At 54.9% G+C, this 24,508-nt stretch overlaps 2 protein-coding genes across 7 annotated transcripts in view; one reads left to right on the forward strand and one right to left on the reverse strand.

Moving 5' to 3' along the window:
- The window catches only part of HSPG2 (heparan sulfate proteoglycan 2), a 98,893-nt gene extending 90,006 nt beyond the window's left edge, over nucleotides 1-8,887 (forward strand). For all 6 annotated transcript variants that reach the window (XM_046000418.1, XM_046000454.1, XM_046000426.1 and 3 more), the window contains 17 exons: nucleotides 404-515; nucleotides 1,211-1,355; nucleotides 1,441-1,540; nucleotides 1,696-1,805; nucleotides 1,930-2,038; nucleotides 2,575-2,673; nucleotides 3,036-3,257; nucleotides 3,539-3,783; nucleotides 4,106-4,277; nucleotides 4,401-4,523; nucleotides 4,628-4,684; nucleotides 6,306-6,381; nucleotides 6,472-6,550; nucleotides 6,683-6,753; nucleotides 6,920-7,003; nucleotides 7,397-7,500; nucleotides 7,637-8,887. In XM_046000418.1, coding sequence (XP_045856374.1) covers nucleotides 404-515; nucleotides 1,211-1,355; nucleotides 1,441-1,540; nucleotides 1,696-1,805; nucleotides 1,930-2,038; nucleotides 2,575-2,673; nucleotides 3,036-3,257; nucleotides 3,539-3,783; nucleotides 4,106-4,277; nucleotides 4,401-4,523; nucleotides 4,628-4,684; nucleotides 6,306-6,381; nucleotides 6,472-6,550; nucleotides 6,683-6,753; nucleotides 6,920-7,003; nucleotides 7,397-7,500; nucleotides 7,637-7,809 — 2,081 coding nt within the window. In that variant the 3' untranslated portion in view covers nucleotides 7,810-8,887. The remainder of the gene's footprint in view (nucleotides 1-403; nucleotides 516-1,210; nucleotides 1,356-1,440; nucleotides 1,541-1,695; nucleotides 1,806-1,929; nucleotides 2,039-2,574; nucleotides 2,674-3,035; nucleotides 3,258-3,538; nucleotides 3,784-4,105; nucleotides 4,278-4,400; nucleotides 4,524-4,627; nucleotides 4,685-6,305; nucleotides 6,382-6,471; nucleotides 6,551-6,682; nucleotides 6,754-6,919; nucleotides 7,004-7,396; nucleotides 7,501-7,636) is intronic.
- Nucleotides 8,888-9,006: 119 nt separating this feature from the next.
- Nucleotides 9,007-16,934, reverse strand: LDLRAD2 (low density lipoprotein receptor class A domain containing 2). Its single transcript, XM_046000468.1, has 4 exons — nucleotides 16,853-16,934; nucleotides 14,492-14,935; nucleotides 10,733-10,864; nucleotides 9,007-9,732 (listed from the first exon to the last, which is right to left on the reverse strand). Exons 1-4 carry the CDS (start codon nucleotides 16,932-16,934, stop codon nucleotides 9,467-9,469), a joined length of 924 nt encoding a protein of 307 aa, XP_045856424.1. The 3' UTR covers nucleotides 9,007-9,466.
- Nucleotides 16,935-24,508: the final 7,574 nt, after the last annotated feature.

Raw genomic sequence — 24,508 nt, forward strand, 5'->3', positions numbered from 1 at the left:
CATTCTGTCCTCCTCCTTCCCTCCTTTGTCTCCATCTCTCAGCCTTCCCTTTCCTCTCTTTCTCTCTCTCCCCCTCTCCATCTCCTACGGCTCTCTGACTTTCACTGTCCAGGCCTCCTCCTCTACTCTGGTGAGTCTCTGCCTCCCTGCCTTCCTTCAGGTAGGCCCTCTGGTGTGAGTGAAGCAAATTCCGTGTCTTTAGGCACTCTGAGCCAGTCCTCTGTAGGGACATCTAGAGACCGTGAAAAGGCTCTGGCTGTGCGGGGCCTGCGGAGGGAGGGACGGGAGCTGGAGATTGAATGCTCCCCGGCTGCGGTCACTCACATTTGGGGCTGGGTGGCCAGGGAGCCTGTGGCTGGTGGGAGGCCCCGACACAGCTGTGCCCTCCCCCCCCCCCCCCCAGGGATGCTGCTGTACAACGGCCAGAAGCAGATCCCAGGGAGCCCCACCAACCTGGCCAACAGGCAGCCTGACTTCATCTCCTTCGGCCTTGTGGGGGGAAGGCCCGAGTTCCGGTGAGACCCTCGCCCTCCCCATTTACAAGGGAAGGGGGCTGGGGACCGGACTGTGGGGCTTCAGTCAGGCACACACCCCTGGACTGAGCTGAATGAAGGAGGATGGAGGAGGTGCAGCCGTTACCCTCGATGACCGCCTGATCTGCCGGAGCGGGCACTGTGTGTCGGCCATCTGTGGGAGGAAGCCACCTAGACTCGCACAAAACTCCAGCAGACGTGCTCAGTGGTGCCGAGAGCGTCTTTGCTGAGTGGGACCCCTGCAGACCAGGACTCGTTCATTCATTCGCTCAAAAACTATTTGCTGGACACCTGTCCTGTGCCAGGCACTGATACAGAGAGATCGAGTTCTGCCCTTGGGGGAATAGATAACTTTGGCTGGGGAACAGTAGCCATAAAGAGGGAAAGAGCAAGGTGATCCCCAGGGCTACAGAGCCAAGGGCAGTTAGCGCCCCAGGACTGCTCTGGATAAGCTCTGGGGATGGGAGTGTTCGTGGGGGAGGAAAGGATCTGAGGAAGCGGCAGGGTTAGGGTGAGCTGGGAGTGGGTGATCCGTGGGGAGGACAAGGCAGGGACAGGAACTAGACCAGAACTACAGGAAACAGTGACATCACCTCTCCCCAGGCTGGGCCCCCTGCCCGGCCCTTCTGACCAGCCCCGTACGCTCTCTCCCACCCCGGTTCCACCCTGGGGAGCAGGTTTGACGCAGGCTCGGGCATGGCCACCATCCGCCACCCCACGCCGCTGGCGCTGGGTCAGTTCCACACCGTGACCCTGCTGCGCAGCCTTACCCAGGGCTCCCTGATCGTGGGCAGCCTGGCCCCGGTCAACGGGACCTCTCAGGTGAGGCCCCACCGTCCCCCCCTTCTGGCCCCCTCCCCACCTCTGCCCAGCCCCTGTCTGCCATCCGGGCTTCTCCATTCCCCAGGGCAAGTTCCAGGGTCTGGACCTAAACGAGGAGCTCTACCTGGGTGGCTACCCCGACTACAATGCCATCCCCAAGGCGGGGCTGAGCAGTGGCTTCGTAGGTGAGCCCCCGCCCGGCCTCCATGCCTGGCCGAGCCTCGGCAGGCCGGCTGGCAGAGCCCATGGGGAGTCTGGAAGCACCGCGGGGTGTGGGCTGTGGGCTGGGCAGGCCTCCTGGCACCCTCTGCTCTCCTCATCGTGGCCCCCCACCACCCAGGCTGTGTCCGGGAGCTGCGCATCCAGGGCGAGGAGATCGTGTTCCATGACCTCAACCTTACCGTGCACGGCATCTCCCACTGCCCCACCTGTCGGGACCGGCCATGCCAGGTAACCCTACAACACATGCGCCCCTCACTGCCCCCGGCCGCTGCCCCTCCACCTGGATGGCCCCCTCTGGGAAGTAGGGGAGAGCCGGGGGGTTCTCTGCCTGACTTCTGGGGTGGCTTCACAGAACGGGGGCCAATGTCAGGATTCGGAGAGCAGCAGCTACGTGTGCATCTGCCCGGCCGGCTTCACCGGGAGCCGCTGTGAGCACTCCCAGGCCCTGCACTGCCACCCAGGTGTGTGACCCACTCTTCCGGTCACTGCCGCCCCAGTGCTCGCTTCTGCCCGTAGCTGCTCCTCAGTACCCCCCACCCCACCGCTGACCCTCCTTAGCCCGCTCTGTCACTCACCCAAGTGCTCGCCTCTCCTCACAGCTACTTCCATCCCTGCCGCCCTAACACCCACTCTGCTCCCCGAGTTCGCACCCCTGTCCCCAGTGCCCAGCTACTCGTCCTACCCCTGTCACTGCTGCCAGGCACCCCCAACACCCCAGGTACCTATCTCCTTCCCAACTCTCACCAAAGTCGCCCATGACCTGCCTCCCGGATACCCAGCGCCCCACACCGTTACCCCATCATCCCGTGCTGTCCCCCACCAAGCCTCCTTGGTACCCCCTACCCTGCTGTCATCCATTCCTCCTGCCCAGTCTCCGATGCCGTCCTCCCAGGCTGGTCATGGCCCTGGGGCTGCAGTAGGTAGGGCTATAGCATCAGGACCCCGCCCTCTCCCAGGCCACCTCAGTGTCCTTCTTGCTGGCCCCTCTGTCCCCCAGAGGCCTGTGGGCCAGACGCCACCTGTGTGAACAGGCCTGATGGCCGAGGCTACACCTGCCGCTGCCACCTGGGCCGCTCAGGGGTGAGGTGTGAGGAAGGTGAGTGGAGCTAGACCTGAGTCCCTGGGGGAGCCCGGGATGGAGGGGGGAAGCTGGGCAGGGACACTCGGAGGTCACAAAGGGCCCTGTGGATGATAACATGAGTCCAGAGCCAGAGGGCCTCAAAGTCACCAGGCTAAGCCTCTGCCCAGCCCGAATCTCTCCCAGGAGGGTCTGTAAACCCCACCCCCCCACCCTCCCACCCACCCCCCCGCTTCCAGCCTGGTCTGTGGGGCCTGAGGGCAGAGACTCCCATATGGCTGCAGCTATTACCCAGCCAGTCCTGAGGCCCGGGATCTGGAGCGGGCCGGGCAGGGGCGCCAGGACCCCCGCTGGCCCCGGCTGAGCTGTGGCCACCACAGGTGTGACAGTGACCACCCCCTCCATGTCGGGCACTGGCTCCTACCTGGCATTGCCCGCACTCACCAACACACACCACGAGCTGCGCCTGGATGTGGAGTTCAAGCCACTGGCACCCGACGGCATCCTGGTGTTCAGTGGGGGGAAGAGCGGGCCCGTGGAGGACTTCGTGTCCCTGGCGATGGTCGGCAGCCACCTGGAGTTCCGCTACGAGTTAGGGTCAGGTGAGCGCCAGACACCAAGAGCAGATGGGCTCTGGGCACCGAGCTATGCACCCCCCTCGGCTCCCCGTGCCCTAAGGAGGGCTGGAGGAGTACCCTCAGAAGTCAGACCCACCCGAGTCCCCTGTTCAGTGACATCCGTTCTCCACATGGGAGTTTGGGCAAGTCCCCTAGGCCTCTGTCGGGTTCCTCCTGGAACGTCCTGTCCACTCAAGTACCTGTATGGAGTGGGCAGGAGGAACCCTCTGCGGGTGCCATCCCCATCTGGCATCCCCCCCTCCCAGGGCTGGCTGTGCTGCGGAGCCCCGAGCCACTGGCCCTGGGCCACTGGCACCGAGTGTCCGCCGAGCGTCTGAACAAGGACGGCAGCTTGCGCGTGAACAGCAGATCCCCCGTGCTGCGCTCCTCACCCGGCAAGAGCCAGGGCCTCAACCTGCACACACTCCTCTACCTCGGGGGCGTGGAGCCTTCCGTGCGGCTGCCTCCGGCCACCAACGTTAGCGCTCACTTCCGTGGCTGCGTGGGCGAGGTGAGCAGCAGCCTCCAGGGGCCCACAGGGGAGGGGAAGGGAGGGGAGGAGAGGATGCGGGCCAGCTCCCCCCTTTCCCCCCCACTGACCCCACAGTGAGCCTGGGCACTTCCCTGCCAGCCTCAGTTCCCTCCTCTGTGCAGTGGGTCACTCCGTCGAGGAGTGACCGCCCCGCTGGATGTCCCTGGCACACAGGAGGCCTTCAGCTTAGGTTCCTCTGTCACCCCATATTCCCACTTGGGTTCCCAGCTACCCTCCGCTGGGCAGCCTGGCCTATGCCCCCGGCATGCCCAGAGCCCCCTTCAGTGTCCCTGTGCCACAGGTGTCCGTGAATGGGAAGCGGCTGGACCTCACCTACAGCTTCCTGGGCAGCCGGGGCGTCGGGCAGTGCTACAGCAGCTCCCCGTGTGAGCGCCAGCCTTGCCGGAACGGCGGCACGTGCATGCCAGCCGGCGAGTACGAGTTCCAGTGCCTGTGTGCAGACGGCTTCAAAGGTGTGTGAGCCCACCCCCGACCCTGGCCCCGGCGGGGGCGGGGGGGGGAATATTGAGGGGAGGGTGCAGAGAGGAGGAGCAGCTGCCTCAGCCCACACCTACTCACGGCGCCCTGGCCTGCAGGAGACCTGTGTGAGCACGAGGAGAACCCCTGCCGGCTCCGTGAGCCCTGTCTGCACGGAGGCACCTGCCAGGGCACCCGCTGCCTCTGTCCCCCCGGCTTCTCTGGGCCCCGCTGCCAACAAGGTAACTGTCCCGGCTTCTCCCCACCTCCCACTTGGGGCCCTGGGAGCGACACACGGGGCCCCGCGGTGTCTGTGCCTGCTAACCACACCTGCCTCTCTTTATAGGCCCTGGACAAGGCACAGCGGAGTCCGAGTGGCATCTGGAAGGCAGCGGAGGCAATGGTACGTACTTCCTGTGGCCAGAGAGGCTTGTCTCCTTCCCTGGCTTCCCAGGTCAGCCCCTCTCCCAAGGAGCCCACCGTCTTGCTTCTGGCCTGTGAGCAGGACAAGGCCACGCAAGAGGCTCACTGGTCTCAGAGGGAGGGAATGAAGAGCCCAGCAACACAGCTGGGTCATGCCCTGTACTTCTGGGCTAGTTGAGCTGGCGAGGCCGCGGGGGGTGGGTCCTTGAGCCACTCTGACCTCAGTTTCCTCCTCTGCATTCACACATCCTGTCAACAAACTCTTCTGTGCCCGTCCTTGCCCTTGAGGCAGGAAATACAAGATGAACAAGGCAAGACCTGCCTTCTCAAGGATTCCACGGGGTATTTAAAAGCAGTGATCATTTTTTTAAAAATCAGTGTTTATTAAACTTTCAGGGATGCTGGGCTAACTGCTTTGTATATAGCCATCTTCTTCCTTCTCACTAACGGGACAGGAGAGGTGGCGGTAGAGCAGCTAAGAACATGGGCTCTGGATTCGAATCCTAGCCCTGCCGCCTACTAGCTGCGTTCTCGTGCGTGAGTCACTTACCCTTCTGTGCCTCCGTTTCCTTATGTGTAAAATAAAGAGGAGTGACATCCTTCCACAAGGGTTGGATAAAAGTTGGTGTCAGGATACAATTATTTAATGTACTCAAAATGCCTAGAACGTCTGGTCGACAGTGGGTACAGAATGTTAGCTTTTATTAACGTTATGTCTAAGCCACAGGATTATTGTAAGGATCCCTTTAAATGAAAGGGTGCTTGCAGCCGGCTGGGACACTCCCCGTAGGTTATTGGGCACACAGTAGGTGCTTAGGAAATGCTCACTGTTCACATCTTTGGGTGGACGGTGGCCAAGTGCCCCCTACCCTTGTAGGCCCACAGGGACCAGCACTGGCCTGAGGATGGGTCTGCAGGGGATGCTGGAACCACACCCAGTAAGGACACTGGGATCTAAAGGTCTGGGTGGCCATGCTGGCTTCCCACTTTCTGGGCAGGTCGCTCACACCCACCCCCAGACTGTCTTCCACTTCCCCTCTGTAAGAGAAAGAGAACACAAGGGTTCTGAAACTTCTGTGTGCCAGGGACCTAGGTGACAAGCTCTCCTGGTTTGCTCAGGGCTGAGGGGTCCTCGGGATGTGAACTTGAACTAAAACCAGGACAGGACTCAGCAAATAGGGATGGTGGTTGGTCAGCCTATCTGGACCCTTCTGACTACATAAAATAAAATACATGGGATTTCAGAGGAAACCCACTGTAATGAGATAAAGTTCTCAAAATATTTAAAATTTTCCAATGATATGTTAGTGACAAATCATAAGTTCTGCTATGTACGGCTCCTTGGGTTTGCTGCCCGCATGCATAACGGAAGGAACAACTCCATTTCATGAGAAGTGAGTGAAGGTCGAGCCCCAGTATCTCTCCGTCCAAGTTCACAGGCCCCCGACCTATGTCCAGAGCCCCCTGGGGTCTCTGGAGACTGCAGGCTCAGAGCCGCCATAATAGCACATGTTGGGGTGAAGGTGGAGGTCCGGAAGCCAGCACGGTGGCCGCCCCATACAGGCGAGCAGGGGCCTTACTGTCCCCACATCATCCCGCAGATGCCCCTGGACAATATGGAGCCTATTTCCATGATGATGGCTTCCTCTCCCTCCCTGGCCGCATCTTTTCCAGAAGGTGAGACAGGTGCTGGGGGAACCGGTGGGTTCAGGGAGGGGAGCAGGAATCTGCAGCTTCTTCCCCCTCACCCGCCTCCTCCACTCCCAGCCTGCCCGAGGTCCCGGAGACCATCGAGCTGGAAGTTCGGACCAGCACAGCCAATGGCCTCCTGCTCTGGCAGGGCGTGGTGAGTGTGGGCGTCCAGCCCAGTCTCAGGGTCGCCAGCCCCCTGGTGGGAGAGAGGAGGGTAGAGGCCACAGCAGCAGGGGCCTCGGCTGTCTAGACAGGGAACCGCAGTGACCCTGTGCTTCCCTGGCAGGACGTGGGAGACGCTGGCCGCGGCAAGGATTTCATCAGTCTCGGGCTTCAGGATGGACACCTTGTCTTCAGGTGGGTCCGGGCACCTGCCCCTTCCTTCCCCTCCCCTTCAGGGGCTTCCCCTCTGCTTGGTGCCACGTCTCCTCCCACGAGAAGCTGCAGCCCTCCCGGGACCCCAGCCCCCCAAACCAGCCCCGTCTGGCCCAGCTCTCACTGTCTTGGCCCTGTGTGCCTGCAGCTACCAGCTGGGCAGTGGGGAGGCCCGCCTGGTCTCTGAGGACCCCATTGATGATGGCGAGTGGCATCGGGTGACCGCACTGCGGTAAGAAAGGCCCCCCAGGCACTGGGGTGAAGGGCACAGAGTTCTGGGGTAGGACGGGATGCTGCCTGCCAATGTACAGGGAGGCAGGCTTTGAGCTCTGGGAGAGAACTTGAAGCCTAGGTGGGCGGAGAGCCCACCAGCCTAAACACAGACTTCAGGGCAGGACAGAACACCATGGCGGCGGCAGGGGGACGTGGGGAGGGCAGACACCCGAGGGGACAGGTGACAGCTGAGAGAGGTGCCAGGAAGCTGTGTTTGTGGGGCCAGATCTCATCCAGTGGTGGAAGGAAAGAGCTCCAAGCAGAGTCAGGCCTTCCTGTCTGGCATCGTTATGGCAAAGGGAGGGGTCCCTTGGAACTGGTGATGAGGCCCCCACACCCGTTCCGCCAACAGAGAAGGCCGGAGAGGCTCCATCCAGGTGGATGGTGAGGAGCTGGTCAGTGGCCAGTCACCAGGCCCTAACGTGGCCGTCAACACCAAGGGCAGCATCTATATCGGTAAGTCCCAGGCTTGGACCCCGGTACAGGCCTCGGGTGCCCTCCCTAGGACCAGGGAAGCAGTGGGGCCCCCACAGAGCTAGGACGTGCTGGGCTGCGGGAGCTGACATGCCCCGTCCTCCCCCGGTGCCTGCAGGCGGAGCCCCCGATGTGACCACTCTGACTGGGGGCCGCTTCTCCTCGGGCATCACCGGCTGCATCAAGAACCTGGTGCTGCACTCGGCCCGGCCCGGCGCTCCACCGCCACAGCCGCTGGACCTGCAGCACCGTGCCCAGGCTGGCGCCAACACCCGCCCCTGCCCCTCATAGGCGGCTGCCTGGCCCACACGGACTCCCGGGCCGCGTCCCAGCCCCATGACATCGAGTATATTATTATTAATATTATTATTATGACTATTTTGTAAGAAACTGAGGCAATGCCACGCTTTGCTGCTACTGCCCTGGGCTGGACTGGAGGGTAGGCATGCCACCCCCAACACCAGCACCCCCGGGCCGAGCCGCGGGCTGGTAGGTAGGGCAGGTCGGACGAGAGCCGGTGCCTCAGGGGCCTGCCAGGACTGGGGGTCAGACGCAGTAGCCGAGTGGTCTCAGAACTGTCACGGCCGCTGGAGAGCCCCTCCCCCCATGGAGCTGGGCTGTCCCCGTCCCACGGCCCTCCGGCAGCCCTCAGTCCTACAAGAGCCAACCACGGCCCACAGCCTGGTGCCTCACCAGCTCCCTGGAGCAGGGGCCTCGCAGTTGCCTTTGCCACTCTCCTCTGGGTGGGGAAAGCTCTTTAGTGCCAACTGTGGAACAAAAGGCAGCTCACCCCTGGGCAGGCCACCTCCCCCCCTCCCACCCCCACCAGCCCATGTCCCAGCCCCTTTCACTTCTGCCTAGCCAGGCGGGCCACCTGCCCCTGGCAGCCTCCGCCTCCCCCTGAGCCCTCCTGGCCTGCAGCCCCCCCACCCCACCCCTACCCCCCAACACCTGGCCCAGGGCCCCTGCCCCTCAGGGGCGGCAAGGGGAACTCTACCCCAGCTCTTCCCAGGAGCTGATACAGGCAGAGCCCAGCACTGAGAGGGTCTCCCCGCCCACACCAGGCCATATCCCCCCCACTGATCTGGAAGTGAAGACCCAGGGGACAGGTGGGGAGGAGGGCATTGGTGGTTGAAAAGAGTTAGTGCCTTGGGTGGGGGATGCCAGGACTCATGACTGGGAGGGACAGGAAGGGGACATGACAGCCCTGCCCCATCTGCGGGAGCCTGAGGGCCCAGCTGGGGGCACGTGACCTCCCCACCAGCAGCCCGCAGATGTGGGGTCAGGACGCCTGGCCTCTGTGTCCTAGAAGGGACCCTCCTGTGGTCTTTGTCTTGATCTTTCTTAATAAACGGTGCTATCCCCGCCAGAGCTGTCTCCTGTGCCCCGACTGGGGCTTGACTCAGTGGAACCCGAGGGAGGGCCGGGGGCGGGCAAAGGCGGGCAGGTGAATTCTGGGAGTGAAGAAGGGCAGCTGCGGGGGAGTGAGGCCCCTGCCCCCGCCCTTCCCAGATCCAGCAGGGTGCCAGCAGCCACCCGAGTGACAGGGCTGGTTAGCTCCGTGTCACTCACGACACCCACAAGGCTGAGTCTGAGGCTTTTGTGACATGCCCAAGTCAGGTGGCCCTCCTGGGGATGGGGTAGAGCCCTAAGTGTGTCTGACTCCTGTTTCCAAAGCTACAGCCTCTAGGGATGTCCTCCCTGATCCTGGAAGGCCGGCCCACTTGGCTGCAGCCCCCCAGGAGCCACCTGGCCAGGACGTGTGTAACAGGTGGTGCAGCTGGGGCAGAGGCCCTGGGCACCAGCCCACCAGGCCCGCCAGTGGGAGGAGCGGCAGCACCAGAGGAGGCCCACGAGGAGGCCAGCAGAGGCTAGGACCAGCAAGGAGACCAGCGCCACACCTCGGAGCTGGGAACCTGCAGAAAGAAAAGGAAAGCCCACTCAGGCCTCACCCTAGGCCTGCTGCCCTGTCCCTTTCACAGGAGGAGGGATAAGTGTGACCTTGGTGGGAGGAGTGGAAGCAGGTGGGAAGCAAGAGCCATCTACCTCCCAGAGGAGCAGTTGTACCCTGCTGTTCAGGGGCCCGGCCTGTGATGCGTGTCCTCTGGGTGGCCATCTGGAGGGTTCCTGCAGAGCTGAGAGCTGAGCGGAGCATCAGGGTCTTGGACACAGGGCCATCGGTAACCCCTGCCTGTCTGGGCACCAGAGGGGGACCTGCAGCAGGAAATGATAGAGGAACACACAGAACTTTCCAGGGCTTGACTTGGGCTCACTGAAGCCTCCCCAAACCCGTCTGAGTTTGTTACTATCAGCATTTCCATTTCATATAAGGAAAGTGAGGCCTGGAGAGGTTAAGTCGCTTGCCCAGGTCACAGAGCAGGAAGTACTGGGGGAGGACTTGAGCCCACACTGCCCAGCTCCAGCGCCCAGGGTTACAAATGGGGCTACTTCTCAAGAAGGAGGAAGTGTCGGTACTAAGCATTCTCTGGGCACCAAGCACCATGCTGGGCACTGGGCTCTTTACCTGTGGTATTTCACTTAGTTTAGGACCACTCCAAAAGGTTAGGTTTATCAGCACCTACAGCCAGTTGTTTAATTTGCAGTAAACATCCTGTTGAACTGTACATGGCAGCCCTGTTTGCAGATGTGGCATCTTAGATTCCCAGGAAGGAGCTTCCTGGGTGCCCTGTTTTCTTTCGTCCCCCTGTCCACAGAGGTCATTCCTGGTCATGCTACTCCCTGACTCTATGACCTTGGGCAAGACATTTCTCCTCCCCTCGGCCTCAGTTTCCCCATACATAAAACATGGGAGTCAGACTGGACAATGGTTTCCAAAGCAAGTCTTGAAGATTTGACTCAGGTCCCTTGATGGGACAGCAGTCAGCCAGGGTCTGGGCCTCCATGTCCAGTTAAATAGAGCATCTCTTCCTCTTGGTCCGCTGCAAAATTCCACTTAGGAAAAGCTTCCACCACTGAAATACCATTTGGAAGCAGCTGGATTAGATCACTTCCAGCATCATTCCGGCTCTAACTTGCTCTGATTCTCAGATAGTCCAGGCTACACAGGTTCCCCACTCCTAGGCTTCAGCTTGTTCTCTCCTGCCATGCCCCTGCCCCCAGCCTCCCCACGGAGGCCCTGCCCCAGGGAAGGGGAGTCAGCCCCAGTTTCCCTCCTAGCAGCTCAGCAGGGCCCCGGGCCACACCCATCACTGACCTCTGCAGTTGGCTGGTGGCCAAGAAGCCTGGTCACTACCATCGCCACAGTTGTCAACACCCCAGCGATCGCACACCAGGCTTGCGGGCACGCACCTGCCATTCCGACAGCGGAAGTAGGCACCGCAGGCTCCTGGGGCCAGGAGGGGAGGCATGAGATGAGGACCCTGAGCCACCCCTGATGCACAGGGTTGTGTAGCCCCATAGTGAGGGAACATGGGAGTTGCGAGCCGCAGAGAGCTGCTTTTGTGTGCGTGCAGATGAAGGGATAGGTGGGTGTTTCATGGGAGACAGGTGTATGGTCCTCAAGATGATGCCGATGGCTGACATTTACTGATTCCTGTCTGGTGCTGGGCATGGCTCTCAGTGCTTCACCCACACCCAATTCCTGAAGTTCTCACAATAACCCTACACGATAAACACTGTTCCTACTCTCATTTCAGAGATCAGAAGATAGACACAGAGAGCTCAGGTCACTTGGCCAAGGCTACACAGCTTGTAGCAAAGCAGCAGATGAGGAATCCAGTCCCACGCTCATGAATGGCACCCTCCCCCAGCACTCTGGTCCTCCTTGTCCTGATTTCCGTCCCTCTGCAGCCCTCCTCACCTCGGCAGAACATGGATTCACTTGGTTATTTGTTAATGGCCCGTCTCCCCTACCATGATGTCAGCTCAGAGAGGACAGGGACTTCTCTGCCGTTCATTGCTCTATCCCTAGAGCCTAGAACAGCACCGGGCACATTGCGGGTGCCCCTGCAACATTTGTTAAATGAATGAATATGCACACAGGCGTATGAATTGTATGACTTGATGCACATGGTGTGCAGAGAGGCTGACTTACCCAGCATCCCATTCTGTGAAGAAAAGCTGGTTCCGGGGGGATTGCCCAATACCCTCGCTCAGGGGTGGGCATGGGAATCAGAGCATTCCATTTCCTGGCTACAGAAATGGACACATGGCCCACACGACTACTCAGATTTGGTCCCGGCACTTTTGCTAGAACCATAAGAAAAGATTCTCGCTCTCTATTTTGTTGAGGTTAGAGCTATAATGTTGACTGTGGCTTTGGAGCTGCAGGATCATCTTACTGCCAGATAGAAAGAGAAGCTGCCTGAGAGGGAGGCCAAGCAGATTCCCACAATGCAAAGACAGAGGATAAGGACACAGAGCTCAGGTGCCATTACTTGAACTGCTGGATCCAGCTCTACCTGAACCAGCACCTCAATACCCCAGTTACAGGAGTCCCTCCCCGTTCTCCTTTGGCTAAACCAACTTGAGTCGGGTTTCTTTTGTCTACAAATGAAAATGAAGACTACATAACAGGTATGGAGATGTAAGGGTGAACGTGAGACAGAACACAAACAGTGGTGTGATTGTGTACGGGCAGTCACATGTGAGTGTCAGTGTAGGCGTGTGTGCACGAACCAGACAGCCTGTGCCTGCAGGTGTGAGTGACAGGGACTGCGTGTGTGGCCTAATGATGTGAAATGAACCGTTCTTCATTCAAGTGACAAAATTGATCTAAGGAAGCCAGAGCTGTGATAGGGCTTCACCACGGCCTCCTTTCGGGAGTCCATGCTAACGAACACAGACACCAGCAGCATCCTGGCTCTCCGGCTGACAGCTGCACTTGCAAGCAGGCAAGGTCACAGGGAGAGAGGAGGAGGGTACAGGGGAGGGGTTAATTCTCAATCAGCCAGTGAGCGCTGTGTGCAACACATCCCAGGCCCCTGGGCCTGCTGCAGCCTATGGAAGCCGGAAGGGAGACCCCAGGCACCACCGGTCTTGGCCCTAAGGATTTAGAGTCCAAATTTCCTATAGTTCCCCCTAGAGCCAAAGACTAAGGGAGAAGAGAGAAAGAATCTAAAATCCAAAATTCAGGGGCGCCTGGGTGGCTCAGTCAGTGAAGCGTCCAACTGTTGATTTCAGCTCAGGTCATGATCTCAGGGTCGTGAGATCGAGCCCCACAGTATGCTCGGTGCGGGCCTGGGGCCCGCTTAAGACTCTCTCCCTGTCCCTGCTTCCCACCCCTGCTCTTGGTCACACACACACACTCTTCCTCCCTCTCTCGCTCAAAAATAAATAAACAAATAAATAAATAAATAAATAAATAAATAAATAAAATCCCAAATTCAGGCCAGGCACTAGGCCAGGGGAGAAGGTGGGCCTTGTCTAAAGAGGCCATGAGACGGCCCCGGGGGCTCTGGCGGACCAGCTCAGTGTTAAAGGGCCGTCCATGGGGCTCCTGGGTGGCTAAGTGGGTTGGGCCTCTGCCTTCGGCTCGGGTCATGGTGTCAGAGTCCTGGGATCGAGCCCCGTGTTGGGCTCTCTGTTCGGCAGGGAGCCTGTTTCCCCCTCTCTCTCTGCCTGTCTCTCTGCCTACTTGTGATCTCTCTCTCTGTGTCATATAAATAAATAAAATCTTCAAAAAAAAAAAAAAAAAGGGGGCCGTCCAGGGCCTGGCACGTCAAAGTCTAGCTCCCGGTGAGCCTGCATGGGCTGTCTGAGTCTCAAAGCGCTCGCACTCCCACGTTTGAATCCCCAGCCTGGATATCTTGCCAGCATGGGCACCAAAGTTTCTCTGCGCTTTTGGAGTCTTCCGGGTTTGGGCAGCTCACCTACTCGCCACCACTGGACACATCCTCTGCTGGGACACACGGGAATGTCTCCAGTCCTGGGGGAGCCTGCGGGGGCTAAAGCCTTGAACTCACTTTGAACAAGAGGATGTGCTCTGGCCACTGAAGCCCAGCTGCCCCGCTTTTGAGCCGGGAGGCCTGGGCACTTTCCCCAACCTCCCTGAGCCTGTTTCCCACTCAGAAACAGGAGGACCAGGAGACCTCTGTGGTGTGGCCGGGAGGCCCAGACACATCAGCACGCGAAGGGCAAAGGCAGTGCGTACCAAGTGACTATTAACTACCGTGAGTTCCCCTTCCTTGCTGTCGCTGACAGCCCCGAGGGTCCTCACTCGGCCCCTCTGTAACCCGCGAAGGGCTGAGCCAGGACAGAAGAGCCATGTGTGAACTTGAGAGTGTTTAAGGTGTATCTAAGTGTGCAAAGTGGTGCTGTATGTGTAGGAGGTGTGTGACGTAAACTGTGTGGGAGTGTGCGGTATGGGATGTACACAGCTTGTGTGTCACAGTGTGTGTGGCACGTGGGTGGGTGAATTGTGTAAAGGAGTGCAGAGTTCTGGGTTGTATGCACCTATACAGTGTGTGTAAGTGTGGGTGTTGGGATGTGAGGTTTGTGCATGTGGGGTTGTGTGAATGAGTGTGCAGTGTATGAATGAGGGTGTTGGGGTACGAGGGGTGTGAGTGTGGGTCACATGAATGAGTGTGCAGGGTGTGTGGGGTGTGTGCCGAGGGGGGGTGTTGAGGCATGAGGTGTGTGAGTGGGGGGTCGTGTGAATGAGTGTGCAGGGTGCATGCGGGTACTGGGTGTCAGGTCTGGGAGTGTGTGGGAGTTGGGAATGGGTGAGTGTGTGCGGGCGTGCGTCGGGGGCTGGTAGGGGCTGGTAGGGGGATGCCATCGCAGCCCGGGGGTCAGATTTACCCGGTCGACTCCGGGGGTCTGGAATGCCCCCTTCCCTCCCCCCTCCCCCCCGGGAGCGCGCTCAGCCCGCTGCCAGTCCCCTTGCTCCAACCGCGCCCAGGCCCCAGTAGCCGGCCCCATCCTCCGCGCTGCAGGTGCCACACCAGTGACCCCAGGCCCGCAGCTGCCCCCGGCTTGGTGCCCCCGGTCCCGGCCAACAGCCCCCACCCACCCAGCCGGAAAGAGGTGGCATCGCCAACGAAGTCCACGCGGGGCTGGCGGCCTCTGGTGAGTAGGCGGAGGCCCAGGAAGGGCCCAGAGGACGCCACCGCCGCGGGGATGGTCAGGCCACAGAGAGGGGCCCCCAGGGGCAGCGGCGCCCCCGGCGGGCCCTCATAGAACTGCAGGTAGGACCCGGGGGCGCAGGGGTCGGCCGGCGCCGGGGAGGAGGCGTTGGACGTAGGGGATGCTGGGGGCGCCCCGGCCGCCGCGGCCAAGCTGTAGACCAGGAAGAAGCGGAACTGGAATCGAATCCTGTCGCCGGCGGCCGCCGCCCGCATCCAGAGCCAGCAGTCGGTGTCCGGGGCCACGAAGTAGAACCTGCGCGAGGCGGAGTGCGAGCGCAGCAGCAGCCCGGCCCCCTGCCACGTCTGCCCGCAGAGGTCCACCAGGTCGGCTGCAGGGAAAAGCACAAACCCTGGAACCGCGTGGCCCGGTTCCAAGCCCTGCCCGCTGTGTGACCCCCAGGTAAGTCACTCACTCTCTCTGAGCCTCAGTTTTTTTTCATCAACAAAATGGAATGATTGCCCAATCTCAGAATTTTGAGTAATTTAATTACTAAAAGGGTTGAGTAATTTAATTACTCAAAGGATTGAGTAATTTAATTCAGGTCCTCAATCTCTTATTCAAAAGCTCTAGAATACATTTCAGAATTTTCCAGATTTTTAGAAAGATAAGGTAGGTAATACAGATTATGCTGCAGCCCTCTATGATCAAACACGTTTTCTAGAGCAAGCCTGCTGACATAACCTTAGCAGCACAAATAAAGACAAAAAACAGCCTCCTATCAGTTCAAGTCAAGTGTCGCCCATAAATGAGTTAAGAAGGAATTTTGGCTTTTGGAGTTTCTCATATTTTGGAAATGAAACTAGAGGACTGTGGGCAGGTAAGGGTTCAGCGCTCAGGACAGTGCTGTGCGTTTAATGAGTGTCACAGAAGTGTTAGCTATTATTAGTACCTTATCCCAGGAGGGGCAGACTCAACTGGGCCTCTGCCTACCCCAGCCTTTCCCTGTTGCTCTTTGATAAAAGAACCTTAATATCGCTCAGCTGTCAGTGAGCAGCCTACCAGGTTGCTCTCCTGGTCATTGGCCTAAACCAAGTTTTGTGATTCTAATTCAATCTGCGGGGTTTAGGGATTGGCATGGCACCTGATTCTGGCCAATGAGATTGAAGAGGTTTGCCAAGGGCTCCTGGAAAAGGTTTTCCTTTCTCATTTAAAAGAAAGAAAGAAAGGAAGGAAGGAAGGTAGGAAGGAAGGAAGGAAGGAAGGAAGGAAGGAAGGAAGAGAAAAGAAAGAAAGAAAAGAAAAAAAGAATGAAAGAAAAGAAAAAAAAAGAAAGGGAGAGCCAGGTGATGAGGAGCTCCTCTCTTTATGCTTTTGAAAGCCATTATCTGAGGATGCAAAGGACAGGTCTGTAGCAGCCATTTTGCAAGGATGAGGTCATGAGAATCATGGAAACATCAACACGGTGGAGCTGCTAAATTAACCATTTCTGGAATCATCTGTGGCCACACTCCTTGAGTGAAATAGCAAATGTCCTTATGGGTTAAACTCTGTTAGTTTGGTATCTGTGACTTACATCCCAAAACATCCTCACTGCTACAGAGTTGTTGCGAGGACTGAATGAGATAATGTGCAAATAATCAAACTAGCTCTGATTTTTGTAAGGATGGAAAAGAGGAGGTGGCTTTTCTGGTGCATAGTAGGAACACCAGTGGGTGTGAAGGACCAGCCGGGATATGGGTCTTTGGGGAAGAAATTCACTATCAGGGCTCCAGATGTGGGAGCATTGTCTCCAATCTTCGTGAATCTAGTAAAGCCACAACCTAAATCTAGTAAAGCCACAACCTACCCTGAAGGCCAACGGTGAAACAGGGAGGCTTGGAGAGTGAATGAGTTGATCACCTTTTGTGTGCCGGGAGCTAAATGTCTTACACATTTATCTCATCTTATATGCATAGTAATAATGATTCCTTAAGGAGCTAGGGCCCTTATTCCCACTTTGCTGGTGCAGAACCAGAACCCGAGAGGTGAAGCCATGATATCACTGAGAGTGTGAACATGGACTGTCTGACCACAAAGCTCATGGTGTTGTCTACTGCTCCCTCCCCCACGCGTACTCCAGACCCCTGTTTCTGGGTGACTTGGAGCTCCAGCTTCCCAGAGCAGTTTGGGGTACCAAACAAGACCAGGCACAAGACTTTCCAGCCTCCTCCAAGTCAAGGGGCCCAGCCTATCATGGGGATATGGTCTCTAAGGGTGGGAAGACCTGACTCCCCTGCCCACCCCAGCGGAGCCCCCTCAGGCTCACCTGTTTCCAAAGCAGACACAGCCAGTGCAGCCGCCCCCAGCAGAAGCAGCCTTTGGGGCAGCTGCCCCAGACAGACCTCCATCCAGGCCCTGCTGTGCCCAGCAATGGGGCAGACTTGCAGGATCCTCAGTTTGGGGTCTTTGGGGAAACTAGGGTGGGGGGCCCTGGCAGACAGTCTGGCAGGACACAAGGAGCAAGGGGAGGCAAGTCCATCAGCCCTCTGCTCTCTTTATAGTGATCTTTGTGTTCCAGATCCTTCTTCAGATCAGGATTGTGTCTAAGGTTGCCATGGAGATTTGGGGCTGAGGCTGGAGCCTGGGGAAAGTAGGCGGGGAAGATGGCCACTCACCCCCTGCCAGATAGGAACCAGGAACCTCAGATCCGGTTCACCCACAAGGCTTCTGGGAGGGGGGCCCACAGCCTCAGAGAGCTGCTGAGCTCTGGATAAATTGATACCTTAGGGCTGAGCTTGAGGGAGGCCCAGCATGTCAAAGGGTGGCTCTGAGGGCCCTATAGAGGCAGCAAGTGGCAAAGGAGTGCTGGACCAGGAGGCCCTACCCCAGGGCCTTTGCACTCACAGTTCCCTCCACCTGAAGTGTTCTTCTCCCATAGCATTCCATGGCTGGCTTCTGCAGGTCATTCAGGTTTGGGGTCACATGTCACCCCCTTGGACCACATTTCTCAGACCACCTCTCAGTCTGAATTTGTGCTCTCCTTCCTTGACATTCAGTCACATCTCCCCAAATTTATTACCTCAGCACTCACTCAAATTACTTGGCTTACAGATATCTTGTGTATGTTATCTACTGGCCCCACTAAAATTGTGTTCCACAAGGGTTATGTTGATCTCTGAACCCCTAGTTCAGAGTGCCTGGCACAGGGCAGGCATCCAGAAAAGAAGAATAAAGATGTAGTATTAAGCACATGACCTCTCTTTTGCTAGGTTCAGCTTCCCCACATATCAAAGAAAGGACGTGGGCCATTTCAGAACTTGTCCAAAACTTGTTATTAGACCAACATTTTTCATGGGGCACCTGGCTGGCTCAGTCAGTGGAGCATGCGACTCTTGATCTTGGGGTTGTGGGTTTTCCCCTGTTGGATGTAGAGATGACTTAAAAATTGGGGCGCCTGGGTGGCTCAGTGGGTTAAAGCCTCTGCCTTTCGCTTAGGTCATGATTCCAGGGTCCTGGGATCGAGCCCCGCATCGGGCTTTCTGCTTGGCAGGGAGCCTGCTTCCTCCTCTCTCTCTCTCTCTGCCTGCCTCTCTCCCTACTTGTGATCTCTATCTGTCAAATAAATAAATAAAATCTTTAAAAAAAAATTTTTTTTTTTTAATAAAATATTTTGGGGCACCTGGCTGGTTCAGTGGGTTAAGCCTCTGCCTTCGACCCAGGTCATGATCTCAGGGTCCTGGGATCGAATCCCACACCAGGCTCTCTGCTCAATGGGGAGCCTGCTTCCTGTTCTCTCTCTCTCTCTGCCTGCCTCTCTGCCTACTTGTGATCTCTGTCTGTCAAATAAATAAATAAATTCTTAAAAAAATAAAAGATTTATTTAAAGATCAGTTTTTTCTAAAGTTTTCTTACATGAATATTTTATTTTATTTTGTTTTGTTTTATTTTATTTGAGAGAGACAACATGCATGAGCAGGGGGGAGGAGCAGAAGGAGAAGCAGACTCCCCACTGAGCAGGAAGCCCAACATGGGGCTCCATCCCAGGACCCCGAGATCATGACCTGAGCCTAAAGGCAGACCCTTAGCCAAATGACACACCCAGGTGTCCCTACATGGAAGCTTTAATATATAAATGATAGTTCCAATTTCATAGGTTTGTAATAAGGATTGAGTCGCTTGATACAAGCAGGATACTGAGAATAGTGTCTGTCATATAGTAGAGTGCCCAGGACATGCTAGGCAGGGTGCTGACTCTTAACGTCACTATTATTTAAACAGAGGTGCACCACGTTTCAAGAAGTCCCAGGTGTAGCCATTGAGACACACCTCAGGGTCCCAAGACTCTATAGGAAGGTTAAAACCAGCGGCCCTGTGGCACCTAGGTGGCTCTGTCAGTTAAGCATCTGACTCTTGGTTTCGGCTCCAGTCATGATCTCTGAGTCATGAGATCGAGCCCTGCGTCAGGCTCCACACTCAGTGTGGAGTCTTCTTGAGATTCTCTCTCTCTCCCTCTCTCTGTGCTCCTTGCCCCATTTGTGTGCTCGTGCTCTCTCCCCCTCTCTCTTCCTCTCTATAAAACAAATCCAAGAAACAGCCACGGATCCCGAACTGTCTAATGACTGTCCCTGCCAGAGCTGACATTCAGTGGCCCTGTGTGCACCATCCAAGGCCAGGCCTGGGGCTCTCAGAGGACCCAAGTCTGCTTCAGAAGGAGCCGATTTACCACGAAGCCTGTGCAGCTGAAGCTTTAGGACACATTTCTTGCATGGGGTTATGTGTTTTTATAAAATTTGCAAGATTAAGATACTCTCTTTTTTTTAAGACTTTATTTATTTATTTGACAGAAAGAGAGAAAGAGCGAGATCACAAGTAGGCAGAGAGGCAGGCAGAGAGAGAGGGGGAAGCAGGCTCCCCACTGTTCAGAGAGCCCGATGCAGGGCTTGATCCCAGGACCCTGGGATCATGACCTGAGCCGAAGGCAGATGCTTAATGACTGAGCCACCCATGTATCCCGCAAGAGTAAGGTAGTCTAACACAGTCAGATTATTATCTCTTTTCTTCCCATCTTCTCCATCACAACTTACTTCAGTGCCACGGGCATTTTTAAAATCTCGCTTGCTAAAGGAAAGCTGGCTTGGGTTTGGGTTTGGGAAGATACATGAGTGGGGTTCTAGCTTCTTCTGGGTCTAGTTTTATCATTTCTGGATGCTCCCAAATGGCTTCTGGGAATATTCCCCAAGCCCGTTGTGCTGTCCTCCCCCCGTGTTGTGATATGAAGGTGCAAAATCAGAGACCCTTATCATGCCTGGCCTGCCTGCTAGAGGAGAAGTAAGGTTTGAAATGTATGAAGCCAGAAGCAACTCTATGGAAAATCTTTCCAAAGCTTATAGCTCTCACATATGTAAGACGCTTGGTAGAAGTTATCCCAAGTTTAACAACAATCCTTTTTTTTTTTTTTTTTAAAGATTTTATTTTTAGGGACACCTGGCTGGCTCAGTCAGTAAAGCGTCTGCCTTAGGCTCAGGTCATGATCCCAGGGTCCTGGGATTGAGCCTCATGTAGGGCTCCCTGCTCAATGGGTAGCCTGCTTCTCCCTCTCCCTCTGTGCGCTTTCTCTCAAATAAGTTATAAAAAATATTTTTAAAATAAATAATAAATAAATAAAAATTTTAAAAGAAAGCCTTAAAAAATAAGAATAAAAGAAAGATATAATTTCCTTTTTCAAATATCACTAACCTCTGCTGTAGGCATTAGAGATATTTCAGGGAACAAAATAAACAAAAACTCTACTCATTTTTTTTTTATTTTTATTTTATTTTTTTTTAAAGATTTTATTTATTTATTTGACAGAGAGAGATCATAAGTAGGCAGAGAGGCAGACAGAGAGAGTGAGAGGGAAGCAGGCTCACCGCTGAGCAGAGAGCCCGATGTGGGACTCAATCCCAGGACCCTGAGATCATGACCTGAGCCGAAGGCAGCAGCTTAAACCACTGAGCCACCCAGGCGCCCCTCTACTCATTTTTTTAAAGACTTTATTTATTCATTTGACCGACAGAGATCACAAGTAGGCAGAGAGGCGGGGCGGAGGGGAAGCAGGCTCCCTGCTGAATAGAGAGCCTAATGTGGGACTCCATCCCAGGACCCTGAGATCATGACCTGAGCCGAAGGCAGAGGCTTAACCCACTGAACCACCCAGGTGCCTCACAAAAATTCTACTCTTATGGAACTTTTATTCCAATGGAGGATAAATGAGTAAAATGTGTAGTATATTGAATAGTGATAGATATTAAGAAGAAAAACCATGGTGGCTCACTTGGGTGGCTCAGTGGGTTAAAGCCTCTGTCTTTGGCTTGGGTCATGATCTCAGGGTCCTGGGATCGAGTCCCACACCAAGCCCCGCATCGGGCTCTGCTCGGTGGGGAGCTTGTTTTCTCCTCCCTCTCTCTGCCTGCCTCTGTGCCTACTTGTGATCTCTGTCTGTCAAATAATTAAATAAAATCTAAAAAAAAAAAAAAAAAGGAAGAAGAAGAAGAAAAAACATGAAGCAAGGTGGGGAAATGGGAAATGTCCAAGAGCTGCTGAAATTTGCATAGGTTATCCTGGGAAGACCTTGTAGAGAAGGATCTTTTGAGTGAAGATCTGAAGGATATGAAGGTGCCAGCCCTGTAGTTACTTGAAGGAAGAGGGAAGAGCAGGTGCAAAGGCCCTGAGGCAGGAGCATACCTGACACAAGTGACAACAGCATGGAATGAATGCCGTGATGGGGAGGAGGGTAACAGGAGATGAGTTAGATCAGTAAGGCTCTAATGGTCATTGTACGGACTCCGGCTTTTTCTCCAGCTGAGACAAGAGCCACTGGACTGGGCCAAATGCTGCAGGGCCAGATAAGAGTCTATTTTAATAAGTCTGGAATTAGTGGTACCCTGAACCAGGATTGCAAGAGGTGATAAGATTCTGGACATATATTGAAGGTGCAGCCAATAGGCTTTGCTGAGAGTTTAGACTTGGGTATGAAGGAAAGGTGAGCCAAGGATGGCACCCTGGGTTTGAGCCTGGCATCTGGAAGGATAGCGTTGCCATAACTGGGATGGGGGAGGATGAGGATCTCAGCTTTGGACACATATGTTTGAGAAGACTGTTCGACTTCCCTGTGGAGAGGACAGGTGGCCGATGGATCTCCGAGTGTGGAGTGTGGGAGGGGGAAGTGTGGGCTGTGGATGTAATTTGGGGAGCAGTTAGCATGTGGATGGTATGTAAAGCCACATGATGGGGTGAGTCTGCCATGGAGTGAGCGTAGGATGAGAAGAGGAGAGAACCAGCAGGCTTGGACAGTGTCCCAACCCTTTTCCTGGAGGAATGCCACCGGTACCCATGGGTCTGGAGAGAAATGTCCCGTAGGGGGCTGTCAAAGCCAATATGAGGATGAGGAACCCCGCTGAACATCCTAGAAACAGCCACTGGGCGGCCATGGGATGCCCCTCAGCTTAGAGGCCGGTGACAGTGGCAGTTCGTCACGAAGCCAAGGGCTGGGCATCTGAGATCTGAGTCCTCCGTGTCTTCCCTACACGTTCAGGGAACTACAGAAAGGAACAATTGCTGTGTCTACCGTTTCCATCACATGGGTCAGCAAGCCTGGGTCATCTCTAAGGACTCTTTCCCTCAGACCCTCTCTGAGTCCAGAGTATGGGCTGATCACTTCTGCACTGAGGATGTCATTCCTGCAACTTACAGTTTAACACGCTACTAGTAGATAACTGTTCACTGATGCCAATACCAGGCCCAAGGCCTTGGGACTTGTTCAAAGTGGCCCAAAAAGTGAGAGGTAGAGCTAGGACTGCCCATTCCTCTGGCGCTCCAGACCCCAATTCTCTTCTTATTATGTCATCCCTGGAATCCTAATTTGATTCCTCATAAGGCCCTGGCCCTTGACCTTGAGTCCTAAAGTGCCTGGCCCTGCACTAGGGGCTGCTGTGTAGTGGTAAAGGACAGGCTTCTGCCTTTAGGCATCTCAGAGCCTAGCAGACAAGTAAAACAAAAGTCTAATTCAGCATTATGAAAGCCAAGGCTAAGGGAACAGAGAGGGCGAAGCCACTCGGTTGGAGAAAAGAAGCCAGAGAATAATAAAATTAGGAAGTATTAATAAAATGAATAAATGATCATTATTACTAACAAAAATTATTATTCATGATAAATTAATCATAATTTATCAAATACTTTCTACTTGCCAGGGATTGTTTTCATGTATCTGTTCATTCATTCTTCACAGTTAGTACCATAAAGGGGGTATTAGGATCCTCATTTTAGGGATGCCTGGGTGGCTCAGTCGGTTAAGCATCCGCCTTCGGCTCAAGTCATGATCCCAGGGTCCTGCGATCGACTCCTGCATCAGGCTCCCTGCTCAGCAGGGAGCCTGCTTCTCTCTCTGCCTGATGCTCCCCCTGCTTGTGCTCTCTCTCTCTCTCTCTGACAAATAAAGAAAATATGAAAGAGAAGGGAGGAAGGGAGGAAGAAAGTGCAGGAAGGGAGGGAGGGAGAGAGGAAGGAAGGAAAGGGAAGTGATCTGGCTTTCCAGAGGAGGAATTGTCTGAGCTGAAATCTGAAGTCTGAATGGGACTCAGGCAGGTAGAGAGAGGGTCCACAGTGTTCCCGGCAGAAGGGGAAGCAGAGAGAGTCGAGGCTTGGGAGAGCCCACCCTTGTAGCTTTTACCAGGCAACTTGGAACAGTGCCCCCTTTTGGTCACAGCAGGCTCAAGTATCAAAGCCAAGCAGGTGTCAGATTTGATATCCAGACAGAAGGGACAGAAGTCAGGGTCTTTCCGACATCCAAATCCACGGTCATTCCATGACAACAATGTTAAGCAACCTTTCTCAATATCAAATCATGTAAAGAGATAGTTTTTCTCTTTTGGTATATATATATATATATATATATATATATACCATACCATTTATATTATTCATACTCTGCAATACAGAACTCAAGGATAAAATCATGAGATCAAGATCATTTTTACAGGATTTGAAAAGAAGGCAGAAATAGGGGGTGCCTGGGTGGCTCAGTGGGTTAAGCCTCTTCTTTCGGCTCGGGTCATGATCTCAGGGTCCTGGGATTGAGGCCCACATCGGGCTCTCTGCTCAGCAGGGAGCCTGCTTCCCCCTCTCTGTCTCTGCCTGCCTCTCTGCCTACTTGTGATGTCTCTCTCTGTGTCAAATAAATAAATAAAATCTTAAAAAAAAAAAAAGAAGAAAGAAAGCAGAAATAGACAGATTTTACCCCCTACAAGTCATCAATGGGGCCAGAAGGAAGATGCATACTGGCTACTGAAACAGAAAGAAAAGTGAAATATAATGTGCAAAATAAAACCATATGTACAATATTACAAAATAAAATGCAGAGCAAGCCCCTTGTCTCACACATTAGAAATCCTAGAAAAGATTTCTACATATCTAAGAAAACACATGTCTTCCACAGATCCTTGTAACATGTTTTCTTGTAAGACCAATACCTCCAGAACACCAGAGCACTTGGCAAAGAAGACAAAAGACATTTCAGAAAGGAGTCCAGGAACACATAAATAGCCTTGTACTTGTGGGGATTTGAGAAAGTTAAACTTCCTTACACATTATTATAGACACAATATCATAATTAGAGGAACAGAAAGGAAACATTCAATAAGTTGAACAGATAAAATCATAAAATACTTAAAATTAAAAGAATGGACAGTTGTTCACCATAAAATTGTAAAAAAGAGTATCTTAGAGGGACGCCTAGGTGGCTCACTCGGTTAAGGTTAAATGTCTGCCTTCGGCTCAAGTCATGATCACGGGGTCCTGGGATCAAGCCCCACATGTTGGGCTCCCTGCTGGGGTTGGGGGAGGTCAGCTTCTCCCTCTCCCTTTGCCCCTGCCCCGGCTCTTGCTCTCTCTTTCTTTCAAATGAATTTTTTAAAAAGAGTATCTTAGGGGCGCCTGGGTGGCTCAG

This window comes from Meles meles, chromosome 1 (assembly GCF_922984935.1).
Source record: "Meles meles chromosome 1, mMelMel3.1 paternal haplotype, whole genome shotgun sequence".
Classification (NCBI taxonomy): domain Eukaryota; kingdom Metazoa; phylum Chordata; class Mammalia; order Carnivora; family Mustelidae; genus Meles; species Meles meles.